The following is a 22473-nucleotide window of genomic DNA, read 5'->3' as shown; positions in this document are numbered from 1 at the left end:
TCGTCACTTTACCATCCATCACCTCGGTGAGGGCGAGTGCCTGGAGGCTCGAAGGAACCCAGCGCCAGGATTTTTGGGAGCCCTGGGCTCGGAGAAACAGAAATACCAGATTGAAGGAAAAAGCAAGAGAATGGGAGCTTCACCCTGAAGAGGTCGCCTTTAATTGGGCTGGGAAAGGAGGGGAATGTGGATTGCCTAATGTGACGAGAGAATACCTAGGGGTCTGCCCAGTGCCCTGAAGGCCATGGTGGGGTGTATTCTCTGTCTTAGGGCTGGGTGTCAGAGGGATACCAGATGATTACGGTAGCCCAGCCTAAGATGGCGCCCCCGGAGAGAGACTTACGTTTAGGTGAGCCAGTGGTGGGTGCGGAGAGCCAACACCAGAGAAAACGGACGAGGGTGAAGCGTCAGCAGCGGGAACCACCGAGAGAGTGAAGGAGGTCCAAGAAGGAGTCCCCTTGGGTAAGGGGTGAGCTCCTTCCCGGGTTTCGGCACCAATGAAAGGACAACAGGACCCGAGCTGACAGTTCACCGGAGAAGTTCGCTCTATTTGGGGGAGAAGCATACATTTATATAGAGCCGGGTTCCAGGAGAGGGTGGTTAGTACACGGGGCGGTAGTTGATTGGCCGGGGGCAGGTAATGATTTCTGATAGGCTGCACCTTGGCGCCGCCGAGATTGTTAGGACCCGGAAGAGAAAAGCACCATGTTTTAGGGAGTGCCTCCTTTGGGGTCTTCTATGGGGCCTTACAAGGAGTATGTGCTGGGAGAACATGTGGAAGGTGGAAAGGCCCAAGAACGTGGACGGTCAAATACTGGATTGTGATATTCCAGAGGTGGAGCTACTCCTGATGGCAGTGGGGTGCCCATGGCATGTGCTGCTTTGGTGGAGTGGAGGTGAATGCCCTTAAAATGAGGAGGCCGAGGAGGAACGAAGCTAGGGTGTCAGACAGACTCATCCTCACAGTTGGGCAAGGCACTAGGATGATGGTGGGACTAGGGAAAAGAGACAATCAGGCAGGCGCCCAAGTCCTCAACAAGCACAGGGAAAGAAGTAGGAGATCAAAGGATCCTGCTGCCAGGAGGGGAGAAAATGGGAAATCTGAGTGGCAGGAGACTCAAAGGAGGTTTATACAAAAATGGAAGGAAAAATGTCTGCAAGTAGCAATGAGAGTAAAAATAATGCTGGCCCTGCCCCTCAAATATATCTAACAGGATCCTGGGTGAGAGGAAGACCCCGCATCAGTGAGGAGCAGGGGTCATCCTCTGAAACCTCTGTCAGTCGGCAGTGGGGGAAAGTGGGAGCAGGACGCACAGGCAGTGCTGGGACCTAGCATGGGTGGGATGGGGGGCATCAGCCTTTTGGTGGATGACAGAGCTAGGGTCCTAACCAGCCTCAAGGGATTAAGGCCTGTCTCTGTGTCCTGGGGGTGGGGAGACTGAGGCCGGCTGTCACTTGCTGCTTAAAGCTCAGGGATCCAGACAGAGCCTGGAGATAGGCTGGTGTGTACTGGACAGGCTGTCCCTGTGGGGAGGCAGGGATCAGGCTGTGTTCCTGGCAGGTCTGTGGCACCATCCCTGCCCTGAACTATTTCTCCTTGAGAAGCTGATCTTATCTTTATGCCTTCCCTCTGAGCTTAGTACGTACTGGGAACTCTGTTTTTGAGAAGAAGAGGAGGAAAAAGGATCGTCCCATGACAGAATGATGGAAAAGACTTGTTAGAGGAAGAAACCAGCCTGGGGGCAGGGTTGGGTTTTGTTGATGTTGGCCATTGGCCGATTGTCTTCAGTCCAGCACTAACCCCTAGCCCTAGCTTTCCTGGGACCCTGGCCCTCACCCCACTCTCCCTTCCCTGGAGGAAAGCTCGCCTTATCCACTAAGTTCCAGCAGAGACTTGGTATATATTTAGGCTCCTTGATACTAACTTGAAAAACCAGGAGGATGTGAGGCTATGAGGCTAGTGCCATCGTAAAAGGCATGGAGGAACAGGGGAGTCAAAACATAAATAAATAAATAAAACTTAAAATATTTACCTGGTACCTTCCCTACCCGGCCATCTGGCATGTGTCAGGAATGAGGTCGACCTGTGTTTGGAAAAGCAGACTGTTCGAGGTTCTAAGCACCAGTCATCAGCTGAACACAAAGTCCCCACCGATCTGCCTCTCAATACTGCCCACTGCCCCCTGCCCCATGTTTCAGCTGAAACTCAGATCCCAACAGGTGTATAGACAGGAGTGCTGTGCCCCACAGTCAAAGTCGGTCTTCTCCACCTCAGCCCAGATCTACCCACTCTATTCCATTTAAGAGACAGTTTGTCTTTACCTTCACCACTAGTCTTGGTTAAACATCAGAAAAAAGACAAATTACACACTTTTCAGAAATTGGAATTTTATAAAAAGGCATTTTCTCTTATATCCATAAAATGATATAATTTTTGCAAGTATAGAAATGTGTCATAAATTATACAGAATGTTCCTTAATTACAGCTCAATGCAACTTGGTACTTTCCTCCCTCCCTAAAAAACGAGAGAGAACCAAAAAAATAATATATATAGCTGTATATATATATATATATATTTATTTATTTATTTATATTTATTTATATAATATAGACAAACCTAATTTGAAAAAAAATCACTTCCTCTTTGGTATAAAAATCAGACTCTCGGGCCGGCCCATGGCTCACTCGGGAGAGTGCGGTGCTGATAACACCAAGGCCCCGGGTTCAGATCCCATATAGGGATGGCCGGTTTGCTCACTGGCTGAGCATGGTGCTGACACCAAGTCAAGGGTTAAGATCCCCTTACCGGTCATCTTTTAAAAAAAAAAAAAATCAGACTCTCACCTCGAGAGACAAACAGACATGATATCAGGTTTGTAAACTGTGTGGCCAAAAGGGATTTCCCCATCCAGACTTCCCTTTCCCTGTTCCCTGTCCACCCCACCGCCACCTCACGGCAGCCCATCTCCAGTTCCTTTGGGGCTCCCACACCCAACATTTAAGATCCCCATACCACACTCCCAGCTCCATGCCATTCCTGAAGTCCCCCCGCCCCACGACCCACGCGCGCGCACGCGCACACACACACATCCCAAGAAGAGGAAAGGATTCTTCCCAAGGCTGATTAGTAGCAACTAACTTGGGAAACACCTAATTTGGGGAATAGCTTCATAGATGTGGATGGTGGGGAGAAAGGACAGGCTGTGACGAGGCTCCAGTTGAGTCCCGTCCAGGTCAAGCCAGGTGATGAGCAGGCAGTCTCCTAGCCTAAGCCCATTCTGCCCTCCTCCTCCTGCACCACCACCCAGTACAGGACTCCACCACCTCTTGCCAAATGCTGGGCCTAGAGGGGTGGGGCCCCTTGTCTACTGGGAGAAGGGAGCAGAGAGGCCAGCTTCCCCTTTCAGCATGACCTCAGGGTGCTGGGGTGTAGGTACAAGAAAGTGATAGATGAGGAGGGAAAAGGAAAGTCAGAGGAAGTCTGCTAATGAACTTGTGTCTAAATCTAAAATTAAAGAAAACTACCTTTTTGTTTTCCAGGACCAAATTCCATACCCAGCTTTAGCTCACTAAGAATGATCGGGCCACTTTCCCAGGCTCCAGCCCAATACCAGCAGGACTTATAGAATCCAGGAATCGATATATACGTGTGTGGTGGGGGAGGGGTGCAGCACTTTACTCTCAAGGTGAGGAAGGAGGCAGGACCAAACCCTCCTGTATACTTTCCCAATACCCTCCGGCTGACCTCCCTCCCTGGGTGGCCCCTCTGTCCCACAAGGGCACTAGCCAATGGAGGACAACCTGAGAGATGTGGCTCCTCCCAAACACGCCCCAGCACACACATCCAGCCAGGTGGGGGCACCCCAGTGTGTGCCAGCCTCTTCCCAGGAGAGTTAAGATACCAACCACAACATAAAAGTCACATAGAGGCCTTCTCCACTTGCCACATAAAAAAGACAAAACCAAACTATACACAAACACAAATCGAGAAGAGACATACATGATGTGAGGGGCCCAGAGGCCCCAGCAGGTCTCTGGCTTCCCGGCATGATACATTCTTGTGTAATTCAGGAACAGGGCCACGAGGGCCCCTCTGGGGAGTAGGAGTAAAAAAATATGGAGATTATAGTCTCCCTGTTGGCTCCCAGACAGGGCAGGGACAGACCCAATCTCTCACAGTTTTTTCTTGGTTTTGGTTCCACATCTGGTCCCCCACTGGGGCTGGTTCTCAATGGCTCAGCCCCTGCTCTGCCCTGGGGGCTCGCTCTCTCCAGCCTCCCAGCTGGTAGGAGGGCCTTGCTGGGGACGCACCAGCCACTCCTGGTGGGACCAGCAGGATAGAGTTTACCAGGGGAGACGGGAGGCAAGGAGTGAGGACCCACAGTTCCAAAACACTGTTCCCTCGGCGACCGGCTGGCCCTGTGTGCTCTGGTCATTGGCACAGGGCATCTCAGTCCCAGTCTTCACCCCTTGAGGGGCTTGTCAGCCCCACTGCTGGGGCTGCTGGCACTGTCACTCTTCTTCCTGCGCAGGCTCTCAATCCAACTGGAGCTGGAGCGGGTGGTGAAACTGGACAGCGCAAGGGAGCTGAGCCGCATGTTCTTGCCAGACATGATGAGCTCCCCGAAGCCCTCCTGGTGGGAGAAGGCATAGCCGGAGCGCCGGGAACCTGTGCGGCCCACCCGCCGCATGCAGCGGTGCTGGGCTTTCTGCTTCTTCCTCACCAGCTGGGTATAGCGGACCTGGTTGGGGGGCACAGGGAAAGAGCCATCCATCAGTGTGGCACTGTCAGACATCACCACAGAGAAGGGACCCAGAGCACCCCGGATCCTCCGAGGCCACACAGAACATCTGTCCTGAGGAATAGTGGATGACTACCACTGACATACTAAGCAGTCACACAGCCCAGAAACAGCCACATGAGTGTTCAGGCCAAAGGCCTTTCCTGCCACACCAGCTCTGTCCCCCGAAGTGGACAGCTTGGCTTCTCACCGTGTCAGAGAGATCCGGCTTCAGGTTGAGCCTGAGGAATCGAAAGGCAACCACGGGCATGATGCAGACGACTGTGGTGAGCACAATGGTCAGCCACACCGTGGGCTGGGCCAGGGTGTTCTGGGCATTCCCTGGGGGTGGAGAGGAGCTGGTAGCCTCAGGAGTAATGAAGTGGACAGAAGGGCAGCCCCCTGACTTCCCCATTTCTATTTCCGGCAGCTCTACTTCTCTAGTCTCAACACAAAAGTCATCTTTTGCTTCCCTCTTGTCACTGCCCACTTCCCAAATGTACATCTCCGAATGTGACTTTGGCTCCAGACTCTGTCAAAACTCCAAACCTGTTTCTTCAGGCCTTATTTGACATCTCTGTTGAACACCTAACAGGAATTGCAAATTTCACATGGCCAGAAGTGAACTATTGTTTCCTCCACCCCAAATCTGCTCCGTGTCTTTCCAGCTCAGGAAACGCTGCCTATCACCCACTCTCCCGCTCCGACTGAAAACCCTGCATCAATCTTGATTCATCTCTGTCTGCCCCGATCCCACATCCAGACTGTTGGCTCCCTTTCCAAAATATCTATGGAATCCCACCCACCACTTTTCACTCTATTGCAAGCCACCATCATTCTTTCTTCCCCCTTCTTTTGTTTTTGTTTTGTTTTTCTTTTTTTCTTGTGTCTTTCATTTCTTCATTCTAAGCCACGATCATTCTCACCTGGATTACTGAAATAGCCTCCTAACCGGTCTCCCCACTTCTACCTTTGCCCCTATACTTTACTATCCACAAAAAAGTAAGAGTGATCCTTTAAAAACACAAAACAGTTCATGACACTTCCCTGTTCAAAACCTTCCAATGGCTTCCTATCACATTTATATTAAAATTCAAAGTTCTTACTCTGACCTATAAAGGTTTAAATAGTCTGGACTGATTCTCATCCCTCTCCCACTTCCTCCCAGAGCCCCCCAATCTCATTTGCTCCACCCCTCCCCAGTTCCTCAGCTACAGACGACCTCACAAGCCCCCGACTAAGGCCTTTGTATTGCTGTGTCCTCTTCCTGGATTTCCTTTCCCAGAGACCCACATGGCTTGCTCCTTTTCTCTGTGTTCAGATTTCTCTGTGCCTAGGTCCCTTCCTCAAAAGGTCTTTGTGGACTACACCTGTCACTCTCTACCCTGCTTGATGTTTTCTATAGGACTTATTACTTCCAGACATTATGTCTGTTTACTTGCAAACTATCAGTCTGTCTCATACATAAAATCCAGAAGGGCTTTGCCTGTTTTGTTCCCTGCTGCACCCCCAGCATCCAAAATAATGAGTGACACACCATAGGTGCTGATACAATGCCCACTGGATGAGTGAACGAACAGATCTGAAGCAAATGCTTCCTTCACCTCATTCCTCCCAACCAGCTCCTCTTTGCCACCCACCACAGCCTCCCTGGCACCAGTTCTGTACAGCCTTGCACTTGATCACTACAGTAGCTTCGTCACAGGCCATCACTGCCAGCTTCATCTTTCTAAAGCACATTTGGCGCCACTCCCCACTTCCTCTAAATACATATATACATACATACTCCTGGCAAGTCGAATGCAAGCCTGATGGCCTGGCACCCTGATACTACAAAAGTCCTACCTTTCTAGCCTCTCTCCCACTGATTGTCAAAGGGGGCTCTTGCCCCACCCTAGTTGGAGCATTCTCTGTTGCCCAGAATCAAGTGGCCTTTTCATCCTTCCAGCCCTCCAGCTTGGAATCCGATTTCCCAGTCCTGGCTCCACTCACAGCAGTTTCTTCTGGGAGGCTGTCCCTAGCCACCATGCTGACCTTGAAGTCTGCCACCCCTGGCCTCCTGGGATCCCCAACACCCCATGGCCAGTCATGCTGCTCCTCACTTTCATGGATATGTAAGTTATTTGGGGGCAGGGCTTGGATCAGACACATCTTGACTTCCCCACAGCACCTCACGGAATACCTGGTGCATAAGGAGTATTGAATAAATGCTTGTGATGTGCAGGCTGGCTGACTACCCTGTTATGCCCAGAACAGTTGTGATTCAAGAGGAAGACACAGGAACTCACCTACAAACCGGAACTGGTTTGGAAACATGTCGAAAAGCCCATTGCTGTGCATGGCAAAGAGGATAGCAAAGTAAACAGCTAGGCTGCCCCAGATGAAGAAGTGGTTGATGGCCGTCCAGTAGCCTGTATCTAGCCCAATCTGAAAATAGTAGGTATTGTCATAGGCTGGAGCACTCCCTAAAAAATCTGTACAGCTCCCCCAGAAACAGAATTGTGGTGCCCAGAGCAGCCCCAGGGACAGGAGGCTCTGCTCTCCAGAGCAGAAGGCAGTTCCTGGACTGCCTCATACCTGCACACTGACCACAATGACCAGCGATGTGGCCACAGTGACTGCAAAGGACTGGTAGTCAGCCAGCTGGGTGCCATCATCCCGAGTGGCATCAGCAAACACTCCATAGGGGATGAAGAACATGAGCACGGAGGTGTAGATGCCCTGGGCGATGCAGATGAAGAACTCCCGCTTGTTGAAGAGGAGGTTCAGCTGGCCTGGCTCATACAGCTTAGGGTACTCCATGCTCCGCTGCTCCGGGACATCCTGTGTGGGGAGGACCATGTGGCACAGGAGGCTACAGAAGCTGCCATTTTGACTCAGGATGGCCAAAGGCAGACACTGTCCCTTTTCCAAAGTCTTTGACAGTTAGAACCAACTTCATCCAGCTGCCCCCAATCAATCTTTGTTCAATAGCCCAAGGGAGTTACAGATGAGAGGAAGAACCAGTCACACCCTCCCCAGCTGACAGAATTGCCTTCCAAGTGACCACAGGCAGTGGGCACAAATATCATACACCCACCATATCAGTGTGACTCATTCACAGCAACGTCCTTCTCCCCATTCCACCTGATCATGAAACTCCTCCATACCTGATCAAAGACCCCCATAGCCAGGACTGGGAGGGAGGTGTACACAATATTATAGAGGGTGATGAAATACTGGTCATAGACGGTCTGGAAGAGAACAGGGAGCAAGAGAGGAGTGAGCATGCAAATCGGGCCCAGGAAGGCAGCTGATGTGACATACAGGGAGCCCTAAGGAATTTTCTATCTACTCTTTCAGCATTTTTTTAAGTGCATGCACCAGCCAACAGCTAGGCCCTGGGGGACTGAGCGATGAACAGATACAACCTCTGCCCTTAAGGAGTTTACAGACATGCATCACAGTGGACCGGGAATGCTCACTACCTGGGCGGAGAAGCCGCAGAAGAAGCCAAACCAGAAGTGGACCATGGTGAAAGCAAAGTTCTTGTAGAAGAAATAGCAGAGGAACTTGCACATGCGCAGGTAGGACCAGCGCCCATGCACCAGCAGGAGGCGCTGCAGGAACTTGAACTGAGAGAAGGAGTAATCAGAGGCCAGGACAGCCTGGATCCCTTCCTGCCCGCTGATGCCTACACCGATGTGAGCCGCTGCAGGAACAAGTGATGACAAGAAGGTGAAGAGGGCCACACACTCAGATCCCATCAAGCTACAAACCCCCCTCCCCTGTCATTCTTCCCTGGTCCCGAGACCTCCATGGGCCCCGTCCTACCCTCCTGCCCAGCCTATACACCTGCACAGCTCACACTCACTTTTGATCATGCTGACATCATTGGCTCCATCCCCAATGGCAAGTGTCACAGCCTTCTTGTACTTCTTAACCAGTTCCACCACTTGTGCCTTCTGCAAGGGAGTCACCCGGCAGCAGATGACAGCTTTGCAGGCACACGCCGTCTCCAGAAACTCCAGTTCCATGTCTGCCTCTAATGCATGGGCCTGGAACACAGAGACACCTGAGAGAGCCACAGTCTTCCCAGGAGAAGAAGTCTCAGCTCCTCCCAGTCCCCTTAAAGACCACAGCCCCCTCTGAAGTCAAGGGGAATGAGGACAAGAGAAGATATAATGCTCTCTGGAAAGATACTACCCAAGCTAAGGATGGTGATACTTACCAGGCTGTGACCATTGATGACCAGGGCATACTCTCCAGCAACAGCTTCCAGGACAGAAGTGAGCTTGGAAGAAGGAAGTTTCTCCTGGTAGGTGAAGCCATTGCCTACAGTACGGGATGAGTCCATCATCTTCTCCCGGGCTTTCCTGTGAAGGTGGAAATGGGATGGTAGTGGTCTTCCAGGACAGCAGTGGGGAGTAGGGATTCGAGCCCAGACAGGGTCCAGAAATCCCCGCCTAAGCCCTGGACACATTGCAGAGCATCTGCCTCTCTTGGGCCTCTTGTTTACCTGAGCTCCTCCCGCACCTCCAGGACAGTGTGGCCAGTGACAATGAACACTTCTGTCATGTCATCCGTCAGCATCTTGCAGGAATAGCCTATATTCACGGCCGTCTCTACCAAGAGAGAAAGCAGGAGCTACGGACAGGCATCCAACAAGGTCAGCATGCTCTCCTGCCTGATGTCCTCGGCTCCATGCAAGGGTCCAACAGGCCACTGTCCAGACACAATTTCCTCAGCCCTGCTGGACTCTCACCTTGTTTGTCTCCGGTTAGCACCCATATCTTGATGTTAGCCAGTGTCAGGAGGGCGATGGTCTCTGGAACCCCTTGCTGAAGCTTGTCCTCAATGGCTGTTGCACCCAGCAGCTGAAATTACCACAAGGGTCCCTGGCACAAGAGTCACAGGCATGCACTCTCCTTGCCCACCCTCAGCCCACCCTGCAGCCCGTACCAGCATGTCGCTCTCGACCTCCTCATAGATGCTGGCCAGCCTGTCCTCCCAGCTGTCCTGGGTCAGGCTGGCTTGAAGTCGTCTCTCAGCCCACTCCTCGTAGTACTCTTCGTCCAGATCCTTATAGGCCAGCACCAGGGTCCTTAGCCCTTCCCCTGCATACTCCTGGAGGCAGACATAGACATGCTACACTGAGCAAGTCCAGAGAGCTTATGTACAGCATGAGGACTACAATTAGTAACACTGTACTGTACACTGGCAATTTGCTAGGAGAGTACATTTTAGGTACTCTGTCCCCACAAAAAGAAAGGTAACTATGTGAGATGGCGGATGTGTTCATTTGCTTGACTATAGAAATCACTTCGTACATCAAACATCACATTGTACACCTTAAACTTATACAACAGAACAAAACAAACATGTATTAGCCAGCCACAAAAAATAAAGAAGTAAGTCACACCCCCATCCTTGCCCTCCAACACTGGGAGTAGCGGAACCACCAGGCTGGCTCCTCTTCTCCTCACACCTACATTCAGGTGGTCAGTGGTGGTGTTGAGCAGCTCTTGGGTGGAGTGGTGGAGTCTCTCAAGCAGGATGGTGTCAGCCCCTTTGCAGTAGAGTCGGATCTTCCCTTCTGGATTCCGCACTATGAATGGGGCAGAGGGAGAAAGTGCCAGAAAAATTAAGGCAAGCAAAGATCCCCAACCTAAACACATCAACAAGAGTCACTCAACACACCACACCTATTCCAGGCCTGTATGCTACCCAAATACCCCCAGCACCCCAGTCCTGCCCTCACCTATGACTGACATCCGCTTGCGAGTGTTGTTGAAGTCCAGGATGGCCAATAGCTGGTAGGTGATGGCTGTGCCCATCTCATGCACAGTGATTGTTTTGGGGGTTCGAGAGCGGAATACAAAACCAAAGTTCCTGGCGGCAGTGACCAGGGCCCCTTCATCCGGGGACTGGGCTTTATAGTATAGCTCTCCTGGGTGAGGAAGAAGAACGCGTGTGGTGCAGTGGCCACCCTCTCAGCCACATGCCCCACCCAGGATGCCCCAGCCCCACTGCACTGCAGAGCACAGCAGAGCAGAGAGGCCCGACTCGAGCCAGCTCCTCAGCTCACCTTCATTCTTTTCCTCTGACATGACAGTATGACATAGGGAAAGGAGGCGGAAGAACTCATGCGTGTGGGTGTCCCCCATCTTGACAGCCTCCAAGAGGCTGGGGTCCCAAAATAAAAACTTCTTGTCGGCCAGAGGATTAAAGGAGAAGTCGATGGGTTCAGGCCTCTGGAACAGGTACAAAGGCTCTTAGGAAAGGCTGGATTGCCAGGCTGCATCCCAGGGAAGGGATTGTTCCTGCCCTCCCAACTCTGGGTAGGACAGCCCAAGATCCTGTCCACTATGTACCTCAAAATTCCTACTTCTGCCACCAATTCTTCTCCTTAAAACACACATTTCTTTTTTTTTTTTTTTTTAAAAGATGACCGGTAAGGGGATCTTAACACTTGACTTGGTGTTGTCAGCACCACGCTCACCAGTGAGCTAACCGGCCATCCCTATATGGGATCCGAACCTGTGGCCTTGGTGTTATCAGCACCGCACTCTCCCGAGTGAGCCATGGACCAGCCCCAAAACACACATTTCTTTTTTTTTTTTTTTAAAAGATGACCGGTAAGGGGATCTTAACACTTGACTTGGTGTTGTCAGCACCACGCTCACCAGTGAGCTAACCGGCCATCCCTATATGGGATCCGAACCTGTGGCCTTGGTGTTATCAGCACCGCACTCTCCCGAGTGAGCCATGGACCAGCCCCAAAACACACATTTCTTTTTTTTTTTTTTTAAAAGATGACCGGTAAGGGGATCTTAACACTTGACTTGGTGTTGTCAGCACCACGCTCACCAGTGAGCTAACCGGCCATCCCTATATGGGATCCGAACCTGTGGCCTTGGTGTTATCAGCACCGCACTCTCCCGAGTGAGCCATGGACCAGCCCCAAAACACACATTTCTCCAAGCAGCTTCCATTTCCCGCCCAGACAACACAATGCTCCTAACTAAGCCAAGTGTTACTTGTCAGGTACCCTATGTTTCATTGGCACATAGAATTACGGAGACTGGATTTTACCTCTCCCAATTCAGCTTTGTGTCCCAGGTCATCAAACACGTCACCTACACACAGCCGGGACAGAAGGAAAAGCAATGTCAGGGCTGGAGATCTTTAGAGCAGAGGGGAGAAATATCCAGTGCAGAACCCCTCAGGCACCTGGAACCCCCAACCCTAATAGTCAAGCAGATGTCACCCACACTCACACTGCTGACTTGAGGGACAGAAGGCAACAGGCACCCTGGACCCCAGAACCCCAGGACCTTGGCCATGAAAGAGTCATGGTGTCCACTGCTCCCCATCCCTGTGCTCACCCCTGTCCCCTGGGAGGCTCTACCCTCAGGGCAGCTCCAATTCTATACCTCCCCCACCCAGGGCTCCCAGGCCTCCTCGAGTGCCTTGCACTCTTTATGTCTACTCCAAAGACTGGCCATAAGGTTCTGGTTAGTATAGAAAGCAGTTACAAAAAGTCAGCTCCACACATTCCAGCCCAACCATCCCAGCAGCTCAGCCACAAGGCCACTGCAGCAGGGCCACACTGGGAAGATCATGGTCGCATTCCAGAGACTCACAAGGACCCTGAGCAGCAACACAGGGAGAGTCTAGCACTCCATCGGGGTAGCCAAGGTCCAACCTGGCCAGGATGCCCAGAGGCCAGTGTCTTGGGCTTCACTTCAAACAGCCAACGAGCCCCCCTACTGCCTGGAGCTGAGACCAGGGGGCAGGAACCAGGGGAGGACAAGGGAAGGTCTCTCAGGATCTGCTTCCTGACACAGGATACAGCACGAACCCTTTCAAGGCCCCTCAGACCCAAGTACAAAAGAAGTAAATAAACATCAAGATGAACTGTGGAAGTCCCAGTTCCACTGTCCTTCCAGGCGAGATGCAAACCCCCATCCCCAGTGGCAGTGCCATACCATAGCTGCGGCCATTGATGGAGCACTTGTTGAAGACCATGATGTTCTGGGTGAGGGTGCCTGTCTTGTCAGAGAAGATGTACTCCACCTGGCCCAGCTCCTCGTTCAGGGTGGTGGTGCGGGCCTCCGCGGGCGTCCGCTTCTTCATGCAGAACATTTTCTTGTCCCAGTTGATGAAGTAGCTGTGGCCCAGGCGGATGACCTCCACACTGCACAGGGGACAGGAGGTGAGGCTTGGGGCAGGAAGGGGAGGAGGCACCCCACCCACATGGGCCTTCGCTGCAGGCCCTCTGCCTGGGGAGAAACGAAAATGGAGAAGACACCTGGGCATGGAGAAGGCACCTGGGTGGGAAAGGGCAAGGAGAGCCTGCAGGTGAGCCAGCAGCCTACAGCTGGCAAAGGAAATCCCCGACCCAACCCTCCTGATGCTCTCCAGACAAAAAGGTGCAAAGGGCCTGGGCAGGCAGGACAGACAGCACAGGTAGAGGAGCAAAAGGGACTGTAGACAAGGCACTCAACCAGTTCTTACCTCAGAACTATTAATACAGAAACCATGCAGAGAAAAACAAGAGAAAGTGCGAGAGGGAAGGGAGAGAGAAAAAAAGAGAGAGAGAAATAATGAGGGCGCTGTGCACGCCACAGCAACATAAGACGCCACTTCAAAGGGGGCCGCACTGGGGAAAGGAAACCGAGAAGGCTCTGAAGCCCACTCCTCACTGCCCTGACCCAGGCGGAGCACTCTTCTTCCACCCTGGGTTCGGGGCTCCACGCCGACCCTGTGGCTCTCAGAAAGAACCGAGGCAAAGCTGAGGAGCCGATTCCAGAGGGAGAGGGGCCTCAAGAATCTGGGGATAATACCAATTTACAATGGCACTGTGCTTTTAACATCTCCAGGTCTGTTCACACCCTCTCTTTGCTAATTATTACCTTTGGTAATGGGCTGTTAGCATGTCCAGAAACGGCCCTTGTGTTTAGGTCCATTGCAGCCAAGGTATCTGGAACCCTGCTTCCAACCTGACTGAGGCTCCTATCAGGATCCCATTATCAGGCAAAAAATGACATAGCTGGAAACGTCTTCACAGCCTTGTCCCCATGCAGCTTATCAATCTCCCTCCCGCCCGCCCTCTAATATACGCTGTAACCTGATGAGACTGAGAAAGAAAACTTTCTTAGGCAGCAACCAAGGGCTTTTTTTTCCCCCCTCCTCCCCACCAAGGGCTTTAAGTGAAATTAGTTACAGAACATGGACAGCAAAGCCCACAGATGGGAAACCAAAATTAGGTTGTAAGTGAGAAAACATTCCAATGGTAATATAGAACTGGAGTTGCAATAATGACGGGCCGGCCCGGTGGCGCACTGCTACAGTGCGCTGCTTGGGAGCGCAGTGGCGCTCCCGCCGAGGGTTTGGATCCCACATACAGACCGGTTCCCGCTCACTGGCTGAGCGAGGTGTGGGAGCAACACCGAGGGTTGCAATCCCGTTGCCGGTCCCGGTCCGGTACGGGCGCAACACTGAGGGTTGCAATCCGTTGCTGGACACGAAAAAAGACAAAAAAAAAAAAAAAAGAAAGAAAAAAATAAAATAAAATAAAATAATGATGGACATGCTACCACCCAATATTGTATAATAATTTAATCTTTAAAATGTATTTTCCAATCCAGTATCTTACATCAAGACATCCCTATGAAGAAGATAAAACAGGTATTACTGTTACCATTTTATGTGAGAAAACTGAAATCCTGTAAGGCCCCAAGTGATTGTGAGTTGGCCTAAGGTCACAGGGCTAACGAGAAGGCAGGACTAAACCAGGAACCTTTTCTCCTCTAAATGCTTGTGAAAAGCCCAAACTGTACAACCTCAGCACAGACATGCTTTATCTTCTACTCACTGTCATTAGCACTAGGATTTGGTGGCTAGTGAGCAGACTCAAGAACTATTTGGGGAATCTGTGTGAACAACAGATGGAAGATGGGAAATTTTGAGCACCTCCACAAAGCATTTCCTTAAAAATGTCAGGTTCCCTTACCCCAAGCGCAAGGCACTGAGAAAGAAAGTTTCCTTCTTCTGGCCATTCTTTCATCCTCCTCTTGCATCCCTCTCCTGCCCTTCATTCTCACAGTCCCAGCTCCTATGAACACTCTCTCTACCTCAAACATCCTAGATGTCTCCTTGATCCTATTCATGGGCATACCACTGCCAGCCAATACTTCCTAAAGCATCTCTAGTTTTTTTCAAAAACCTTTAAGCATTTACCAAGAACAAAGTCCACAAGCAAAGATTTAGGAGCCTCCATAATCAGGAGCACAGTTGTGTTTTCAGCTTTCCCTCCCACAACTCCTCGCTCATGGTCCATGCTCCCACCAAACTGTTCCATAAGCCATTCCTAGGTTTACATCTCCATGCCTGTTTCTTTTTTCTTTTTTTTTTTTTTCCTTTTTGTCTTTTTTCGTGACCGGTAACGGGATCGCAACCCTCGGTGTCGCACCCGCACCGCGCTCAACCAGTGAGCGGACAGGTCTCTATATGGGATCCAAACCCTTGGCGGGAGCGCCGCACTCCACCGAGTGCACCGCCGGGCCGGCCCTCCATGCCTTTGTTTCTAGCCCTCTCCTTCTTCTCCCCTTTCTGGCTCCACCTTCACCCATTTCAGTCACCACTCAAAGCCCAGTGCAACTGCCTCCCCTTCAGAGATGTCCTCTCTGATTAACCACACAAAGAGCAATATTCTTCCAGCCCTCCTGGCACTTCGTGTCTCCCACATGGCATTTCAGTGCCTGACACTCACTATATAGATCTCCCCTCTCTGACCCGTCTGCTGCCCTTGAAGGCAGAGGCCACCTTGCAAATCTCTGTGTCCCCTTGCTTCACACAGAAGATTCTAGAAAGACTTCTACAGCACTTGTTCCCTTTCTGTTTTATACTGTTTAAATTTTCCTTCCTCTACTAGACTTAAGGTGCTAGAAAGAAGGAGATCCATTCCTAATTCATCTTTGTTTTTTTTTTGTCCTTTTTTTGTGACCGGCCGCACCACACTCAGCCAGTGAGCGCACCGGCCATCTCTATATAGGATCCGAACCCGCGGCGGGAGAGCTGCTGCGCTCCCAGCGCCACACTCTCCTGAGTGCGCCACAGGGTCGGCCCTCCTAATTCATCTTTGTATGTGCCAGGGCACCCAGCATGCTTCTTTGTACAAAGCAGGCATTCAATAAATATGAGCTGAATAAATCAGTATGGTTTCTGCTCTAATACAGTCACATGTGCCAGGATACCATGGTAAAAAGTTTGCTCTGCACACAAAGATAAACAGATAACATAAAACATTCACAGTACAGAAAGAAGAGAAGTCCAAGTTCCTTCTGGAGGACTTTAGCTTCATGTAAAAAAAAAAAGAAGTATTCCAAGGGGCCACCTGGGCTCCATGGAGAGACCCCAGAGCAGAGTCAGCACATACCTGACATAGAGCGAAATGGGCACAACGGTGTTAAGGATGATGATGTAGGACCAGAAGGAGAGGAAGCCAGAGAAAAAGGCACTGTCCACTGCCTCATCCCAAGGCAGGTAGACCTGGAAGCGTGTCCCAACCTCATGCTCCCAGATGGCATTGCCAATGGCCAGGATCACCCCCATGCAGACCAGGAATCCAAAAATCTGGGGAGGAATGAGAAACAGAGGTGGGCTGACACTTGGGAAGCCTTCAAAAGAGCCTCCCTGAAAGAGGTCATCACTTGTACCCTGAGCCCTCAAAAGCTCGGGTATCTTTAAACTGGTAGCATGCACTATTGGAAAGAGCTCAGAACTGGTGACAGGTTCTCATCTACCACTGACCACCATGTGGCCTTCTCTATTAATGTGTTCCCATCCGTATGATGGGGAAGCTGAAATAAAGCTGAGTAGCTCCCAATCTGGCATCATGGAACCTTCAGTAGTCCTCAAAGGTGGTAACAGTGGGAGTGAGTTACTTTCAACATTCCAGAAAAGCTTATTGTAAATTACCATTTACCTGGGCTAAGCCTCCACAAGCCAACAAAAATGCCAGGTTACTATAATGTTCATTATCTCATACAGATGGGCTTTATTTTAACCAGGGAAACAAACTGTATCTTCATAAATGTAGATCTCTTGACTGGTTAAAAATTTTATAAAGCTTGGCGTAGCTGAAGAACGTTCATAGAAATTTTTGGTGATTAAAAGAAAAAAATTGATGGCCGGCCCGGTGGCGCACTGGATAGTGCGCCGCTTGGGAAGCGCGGCGGCGCTCCCGTCCGAGGGTTCGGATCCCACATACAGACCGGCTCCCGCTCACTGGCTGAGCGAGGCGTGGGAGCAACACCGAGGCTTGCAATCCCATTGCCGGTCCCCGGTCCGGTACGGGGGCAACACTGAGGGTTGCGATCCGTTGCCGGACACGGAAAAAAAAGACAAAAAGACAAAAAAAAAAAAAAGAAAAAAGAAAAAAATTGAGGGCCGAGCCCGTGGCACACTCGGGAGAGTGCTGTGCTGGGAGCACAGCGACGCTCCCACCGCGGGTTCGGATCCTATATAGGAATGGCCGGGGCGCTCACTGGCTGAGCGCAGTGTGGGCGACACCACACCAAGGGTTGCGATCCCCTTACCGGTCACGAAAAAGACAAAAAAAAAAGAAAAAAATTGAGACCACTATCTGATTTCCAATACCTATTTCCAAAGCTGCCTCCACTGTTGAGGCTTTTAAACAAAACAGGAATCACCCTGTACCCAAAGACCACCAGGGGGCGAAGTGAGCCTCTGTATGATAGACAACCACTCTCCTCCAGGCTGGGTTTCTACAAATCCTTTAAAGTCAGGGTGGAAACTATTTCACCAAAGGCTGGCCCCAGGCAGTGCAAGCTGGCATATGGGGGTGGCAGCAGACAGTGGGGGTGCAAGTAGGAAGGAGAGCCCAACAAGAAGCTCAGATTTCTAGCTAAACAAGAGAAGGATTCAGGAACTGCCAAAAAATAAAACAGAAACTTTTCCTTTGGGATCCTTCATTCTTAGAAGTTGGGGGAAAAAGACCCTGTTAACCATCTTCCAAATGGAAATTTTTCTTTAATTCCCTCTCCATCCTCATGAAGGCCTCCTTGTCCCTGGCAAAAGCAAACAGAAGGTCACATGCTACACTAAGTCATCATCATAGCTGGAATCCAGAGAACGGATGATTTGTTTTAGCTTTCTTTAAGTTGTTGATTCATGCACGGTCCTAAGGTTTTTTTTAAATAACATCTTCCAAGTCTGAAAGAAGCCTGAAATAAACACTGTCTTTAAGTAGTTGACCTGCCAGTGGCTTTAAAGCCAAACCTGAAAACTGACTATTGGCCAGGGAAGAGAGATGGGAGAAAAGGGAACCACCCAGGGGGTACCAGAGAGGAAGGGGCAGGAAACGAGATGTGGCAAGACTTACCCAGAGCACTAGTGTATTCATTAGGCGATCAATACTTGTTCTCTTGAACTTTGTCCTGCCGCTGTTCTGCATCAGCTTAGTGTCAGGACCTAGAAAAGAATGAGAAGCGCTGGGAAAGCCAAAAAATAAATCTGCCTCTGGGCTTCTGCCCTGATCCCCAGACTGCAGGACATCAGAGTGGAACAGAGACTCTGGCTGGACAAGCGCTTATATTCAGGGCTGGAGGATTTTTACCTAATATATTGTACTAGTCCACCCAGCCTCATTCCACACCTCTGGGGGAAGGCTGAGTCACTGACTTTTTTTTTTTTTTGACTCACTAACTCTTACTCTCCTTTCTTTGGATGCTAGGAGGCTCACCTGCAAAGATGACTAGCCCAAAGCACCACTCGGTGTTTCGCAGCACACAGCCCCGCAGCAGCATGTTCTGGTTGCTCAGGGGAAACTTGTTTTCCTTCCAGTAGAGGGTTCCACTGAACTTGTCCAGCTTGTTGTTGGGAGGTTCACAGATCACTTCACCTGAATGAGAGATAAGAGTGCCACTGTTCAAGGTTCAGGCTACAGCCCGACCTCAAGACAATAAAACAAAGAGAAAAAGCAGCTGAGGGAGAGGTTATAAGGGTATGGGCCCGTCCACACACTGACAGCAGCAGTGTGAGCAGTTGCAACGTTTTAGGAAAACAATAAGGCAGTATGAACTAATATTAAAAGTACAGGCTGGGGGCCAGCCCGTGGCTCACTCGGGAGAGTGTGGTGCTGATAACACCAAGGCCACAGGTTCAGGTCCCTATATAGGGATGGCCAGTTGGCTCACTTGGGAGAGCGTGGTGCTAACAACACCAAGTCAAGGGTTAGGACCCCCTTACCGGTCATCTTTAAAAAAAAAAAAAAAGTACAGGCTGGCCAGTTAGCTCAGTTGGTTAGAGCACGGTGTTGATAACTCCAAGTCAAGGGTTTGGGTCCCAATACCAGCCAGCCACAAGAAAACAAAAAGTATATATGCCCTTGGGCCCCGTAACCCCACTTTGAGGACTCTATACTACAGAAATAATAGCATAGGTCACAACATTTTTTATTGAACCATTATTTGAACAGTAAAAGACTGGAAATAACTGGATGGTCAAGGAATAACTGAATAAATTATGATAATCAATTCTATGAAATACTATGCAGTTATTGAAAAGAACACAGTAAATTTCTTTATATAGTAATAAGATACTTATGAAGTACTTAAATAGGTAAAAAGGGGCAGGTTGCAGAGATTTTGGTATAACACGGTCCCCATTTATTTATGTTTACATACATTTATACAAACATATATAGAAAGTGTGGATGAATACACACTGAACTATCAGTTAACATGGCTACCTAAGGAGGGTAGAATTGAAGGGCAGGAGGGGATATTAACTTTTTCTTATACACTCTGTACAGTTTGTCTTGTTATAAGAACTATATATCAGGCCGGCCCGTGGCTCACTCGGGTGAGTGTGGTTCTGATAACACCAAGGCCACGGGTTCGGATCCCATATAGGGATGGCCAGTTCGCTCACTGGCTGAGCGTGGTGCTGACAACACCAAGCCAAGGGTTAAGATTCCCTTACCGGTCATCTTTTTTTAAAAAAAAAAAAAAAAAAAAGAACTATATATCATTATTCCGAGCTAAAAAGCAAAAAGAATAAGCTGAATTTCTCTCAACATGCACAGCAAATGGGGAGTGATGAGCCACAAATCTCCCTTAGAATGACCATCAGCTCAAAAGCAAGTGGTAGCCACCTGGCAGTCGCAACATTCCTACCCCAAAAAAGTCCAGGGAGCTGCATAATCACAGCAATAAGCCAAAAGGAAAAGGCACAATTTAAACCCCAAAACCCAACCCACCTCCTCCACCTGAAGGCAGCTTCTCCAAATTAACTCACCATCAAACTTGGCAAGCTTACTGATATCTCCCAATTCTGAGGTGACTGGAATCGCCTGACGCACTTTCATGTTGGTCTCTCTGGAAGGACAGTATTCCTGAGTCCTGGCTTCCTCACCATCCTCTAGATTCTACCTGGGGGCAACTGACCATAGGGTATTACTGCTTAGCCCAGAAAACACTGGGTGGGTAAAACTTCTACAAATCCAAAGCCTTTCTTACCCCTAAATTTTCTACAAAGCACAGAGCCCAGACTTAGGAACCTCTTTCAAAAATAATCTTTTTAGAGGCTGGCCCGTGGCTCACTTGGGAGAGCGTGGTGCTGACAACACCAAGTCAAGGGTTAGGATCCCCTTACCGGTTATCTTAAAAAAAATAAAATAAATAAGTAAATAATCTTTTTACCTCTAAGGAGGCAGAAGGAGAAGGCTGCCACTGAGCATGCCACTTACCCATCGAGTTCTGCTGTCTCTATGTAACACAGCCCATGGGGCTCACTGCTGGAAAGGAGGAGGAGATCCGCCTAGAGAGAACATCTAATGAGAAGTCCAAATACCCAAACCTCTACCCTCAATGGACTCTTTGATCATCGCTCCTTCTGCTGGGCATTCCTGGTTTGCTTAGTTCCAAGCACATGAATGGCTAGTCCCAGGCATATTAACATGACACAGAAGCCCCCTACTCAAGAAAGTTTCCTTGAAAAAAAAAAAAGGAAAGAAAATTTCCTTCTATGGGTGTTTAAGAGGCAACAGTAATCAGGAAAGATGCATCCCTCTCAGCCAAAAAGCCAAAGAGGAAGAGCCCTGCAGGCCAAGAGGGACACCTTCTCCCTTACCGTCACAAACTGGTTGTTTTCTAGCTTGATAATATCACCAACACAGACATTCATCCACTGTTCCTGTTGGAGCCTGAGGCAACAAGAAGACAGTGAGGAGGCTGTCAGTAGCTAGAGAGGTTCCCTGGGGAACCCCTCCTTCCCCAGAACTCTCCTTGCCAATAGCCACTCACATTCCATTGATCAGCACCTGAGACTGACGGTTATTCACCTGGTTATCACTCTTGTGGCGGAACTGAAAAGAAAAGAACTCAGAAAGGTAAGGCACCAGGGCTGGCCAGTTGGCTCAGCTGGTTAGAGTTTGGCCTTTGTAACACCGAGGTCAAGGGTTCAGAGCCCCATTCCAGCCAGCCGCCAAAAAAAGAAAAAAAGAAAACACTAAGAAAGGTAAGTCACCATCTCCTGCTCCAAGGGATCTGGATTAGTGGAACTCAGGGCACGCAGAGTTCACATATACCTGTTCACAGACCAACTCTCTTCCTGACTCCCCCTCCCCACCCTCAGCCAAGATATCATGGATCTAGCTGGACCAGGTAAAGGATGTCAAGGTCACCAAGGAATTGTGCTGGGTGAAGGTAGCTATGAGTTGGGGGTAGAGGTAGGGATGGGGAGTTGGGGGAAGGGTGACTGGGAAAAGGTAGAAGAATGAAAACAACTCACATAGTCATCAGTGGCATCTTTAACAGCTGTGATGGTGAGGACAAGAACCAAAGGCACAATGGTGGTGAACCAGGACAGGGAAGAGATCTGTGGAATCAACTGAAAAGAGGAAAGAGATGCATGCCTCTAAGGCCCCATTTGATACCTTTTGTTCCCCTAGACCTTCCTCTTCCTTGGCTTTATTGGGCTTTATGAGTTGCAAAGGATCTACTATAGGTCACTCACCTGCAGAATGAGAAGGAACAGGAAGTAGGTGTTGGCAACTTCCTGGAACTGCTCAAAGAGGTTGACAGGCAGGAAGGTGAGAATATTGTACTTCGAGGTCTTGATGCAGTTACTCTATGGTAGTGGGAGAGAAAATAACGAGGCACCTTCCAACCCCATCCCAGAACCAGATTGAGGCTGCCTCCTCCATGCTTCCACTTCCCCAAACCTCTGCCCCCAAAGCCAGCAACCACAGGTGTGGGAGAGGGAAAGACAAGGAGAGAAGGGAGTCTCATGGGGTCAGCGTATTCTGCTTCACTGACAGGTGAAGGCATGAAAAATTCAGCACAGTAGCAGATGGAGAGTGGCTGAGGAAGCCGCCTTCCCTCCCACAAGCATCCTTCCCAGTCAGTCCACAGTCCCAATCTAGGATGTCCCTGCACCTTTCTCCTCTCTGACTCAGGAAGACAGAACAAGTGGTCTAGAGTCACTTACCGCATACTGGAATTTCTCATTGTATTCTCGGTCATTAGCCCGCGCCCTCCTTTCTTCTTCTGCAACAGAATGATGCTGCAGTCAGGAGGAGCAAACTGAGGCCTGGACCGACACCTTGTCAGGCCCACCCCACTTTGTGGGGATTTCACTGAGGCCTCCTGGTTCTTTCTATAGAATGCAGTTTTAAGGAGT

At 50.0% G+C, this 22473-nt stretch overlaps 1 protein-coding gene across 1 annotated transcript; it reads right to left on the bottom strand.

The window, feature by feature from the left end:
• Window positions 1-3914: 3914 nt before the first annotated feature.
• Window positions 3915-21121, bottom strand: ATP8B2 (ATPase, aminophospholipid transporter, class I, type 8B, member 2). The gene is made up of 22 exons (XM_008592542.1): window positions 20923-21121; window positions 20540-20610; window positions 20089-20168; window positions 18533-18691; window positions 18173-18261; window positions 16205-16401; window positions 12753-12961; window positions 11857-11900; window positions 10850-11015; window positions 10523-10711; window positions 10254-10369; window positions 9724-9888; window positions 9527-9638; window positions 9281-9386; window positions 8993-9137; window positions 8636-8819; window positions 8250-8473; window positions 7932-8015; window positions 7360-7605; window positions 7071-7209; window positions 4994-5124; window positions 3915-4743 (listed from the first exon to the last, which is right to left on the bottom strand). Exons 1-22 carry the CDS (start codon window positions 20974-20976, stop codon window positions 4465-4467), a joined length of 3189 nt encoding a protein of 1062 aa, XP_008590764.1. The 5' UTR covers window positions 20977-21121; the 3' UTR covers window positions 3915-4464.
• Between the last annotated feature and the right edge of the window lie 1352 nt (window positions 21122-22473).

The sequence above is a fragment of the Galeopterus variegatus genome, unplaced genomic scaffold (genome assembly GCF_000696425.1).
Source record: "Galeopterus variegatus unplaced genomic scaffold, G_variegatus-3.0.2 Scaffold154, whole genome shotgun sequence".
Classification (NCBI taxonomy): domain Eukaryota; kingdom Metazoa; phylum Chordata; class Mammalia; order Dermoptera; family Cynocephalidae; genus Galeopterus; species Galeopterus variegatus.
The sequence above is the reverse complement of the archived record's forward strand: the minus strand, read 5'-3'. Positions and strand labels throughout refer to the sequence as shown.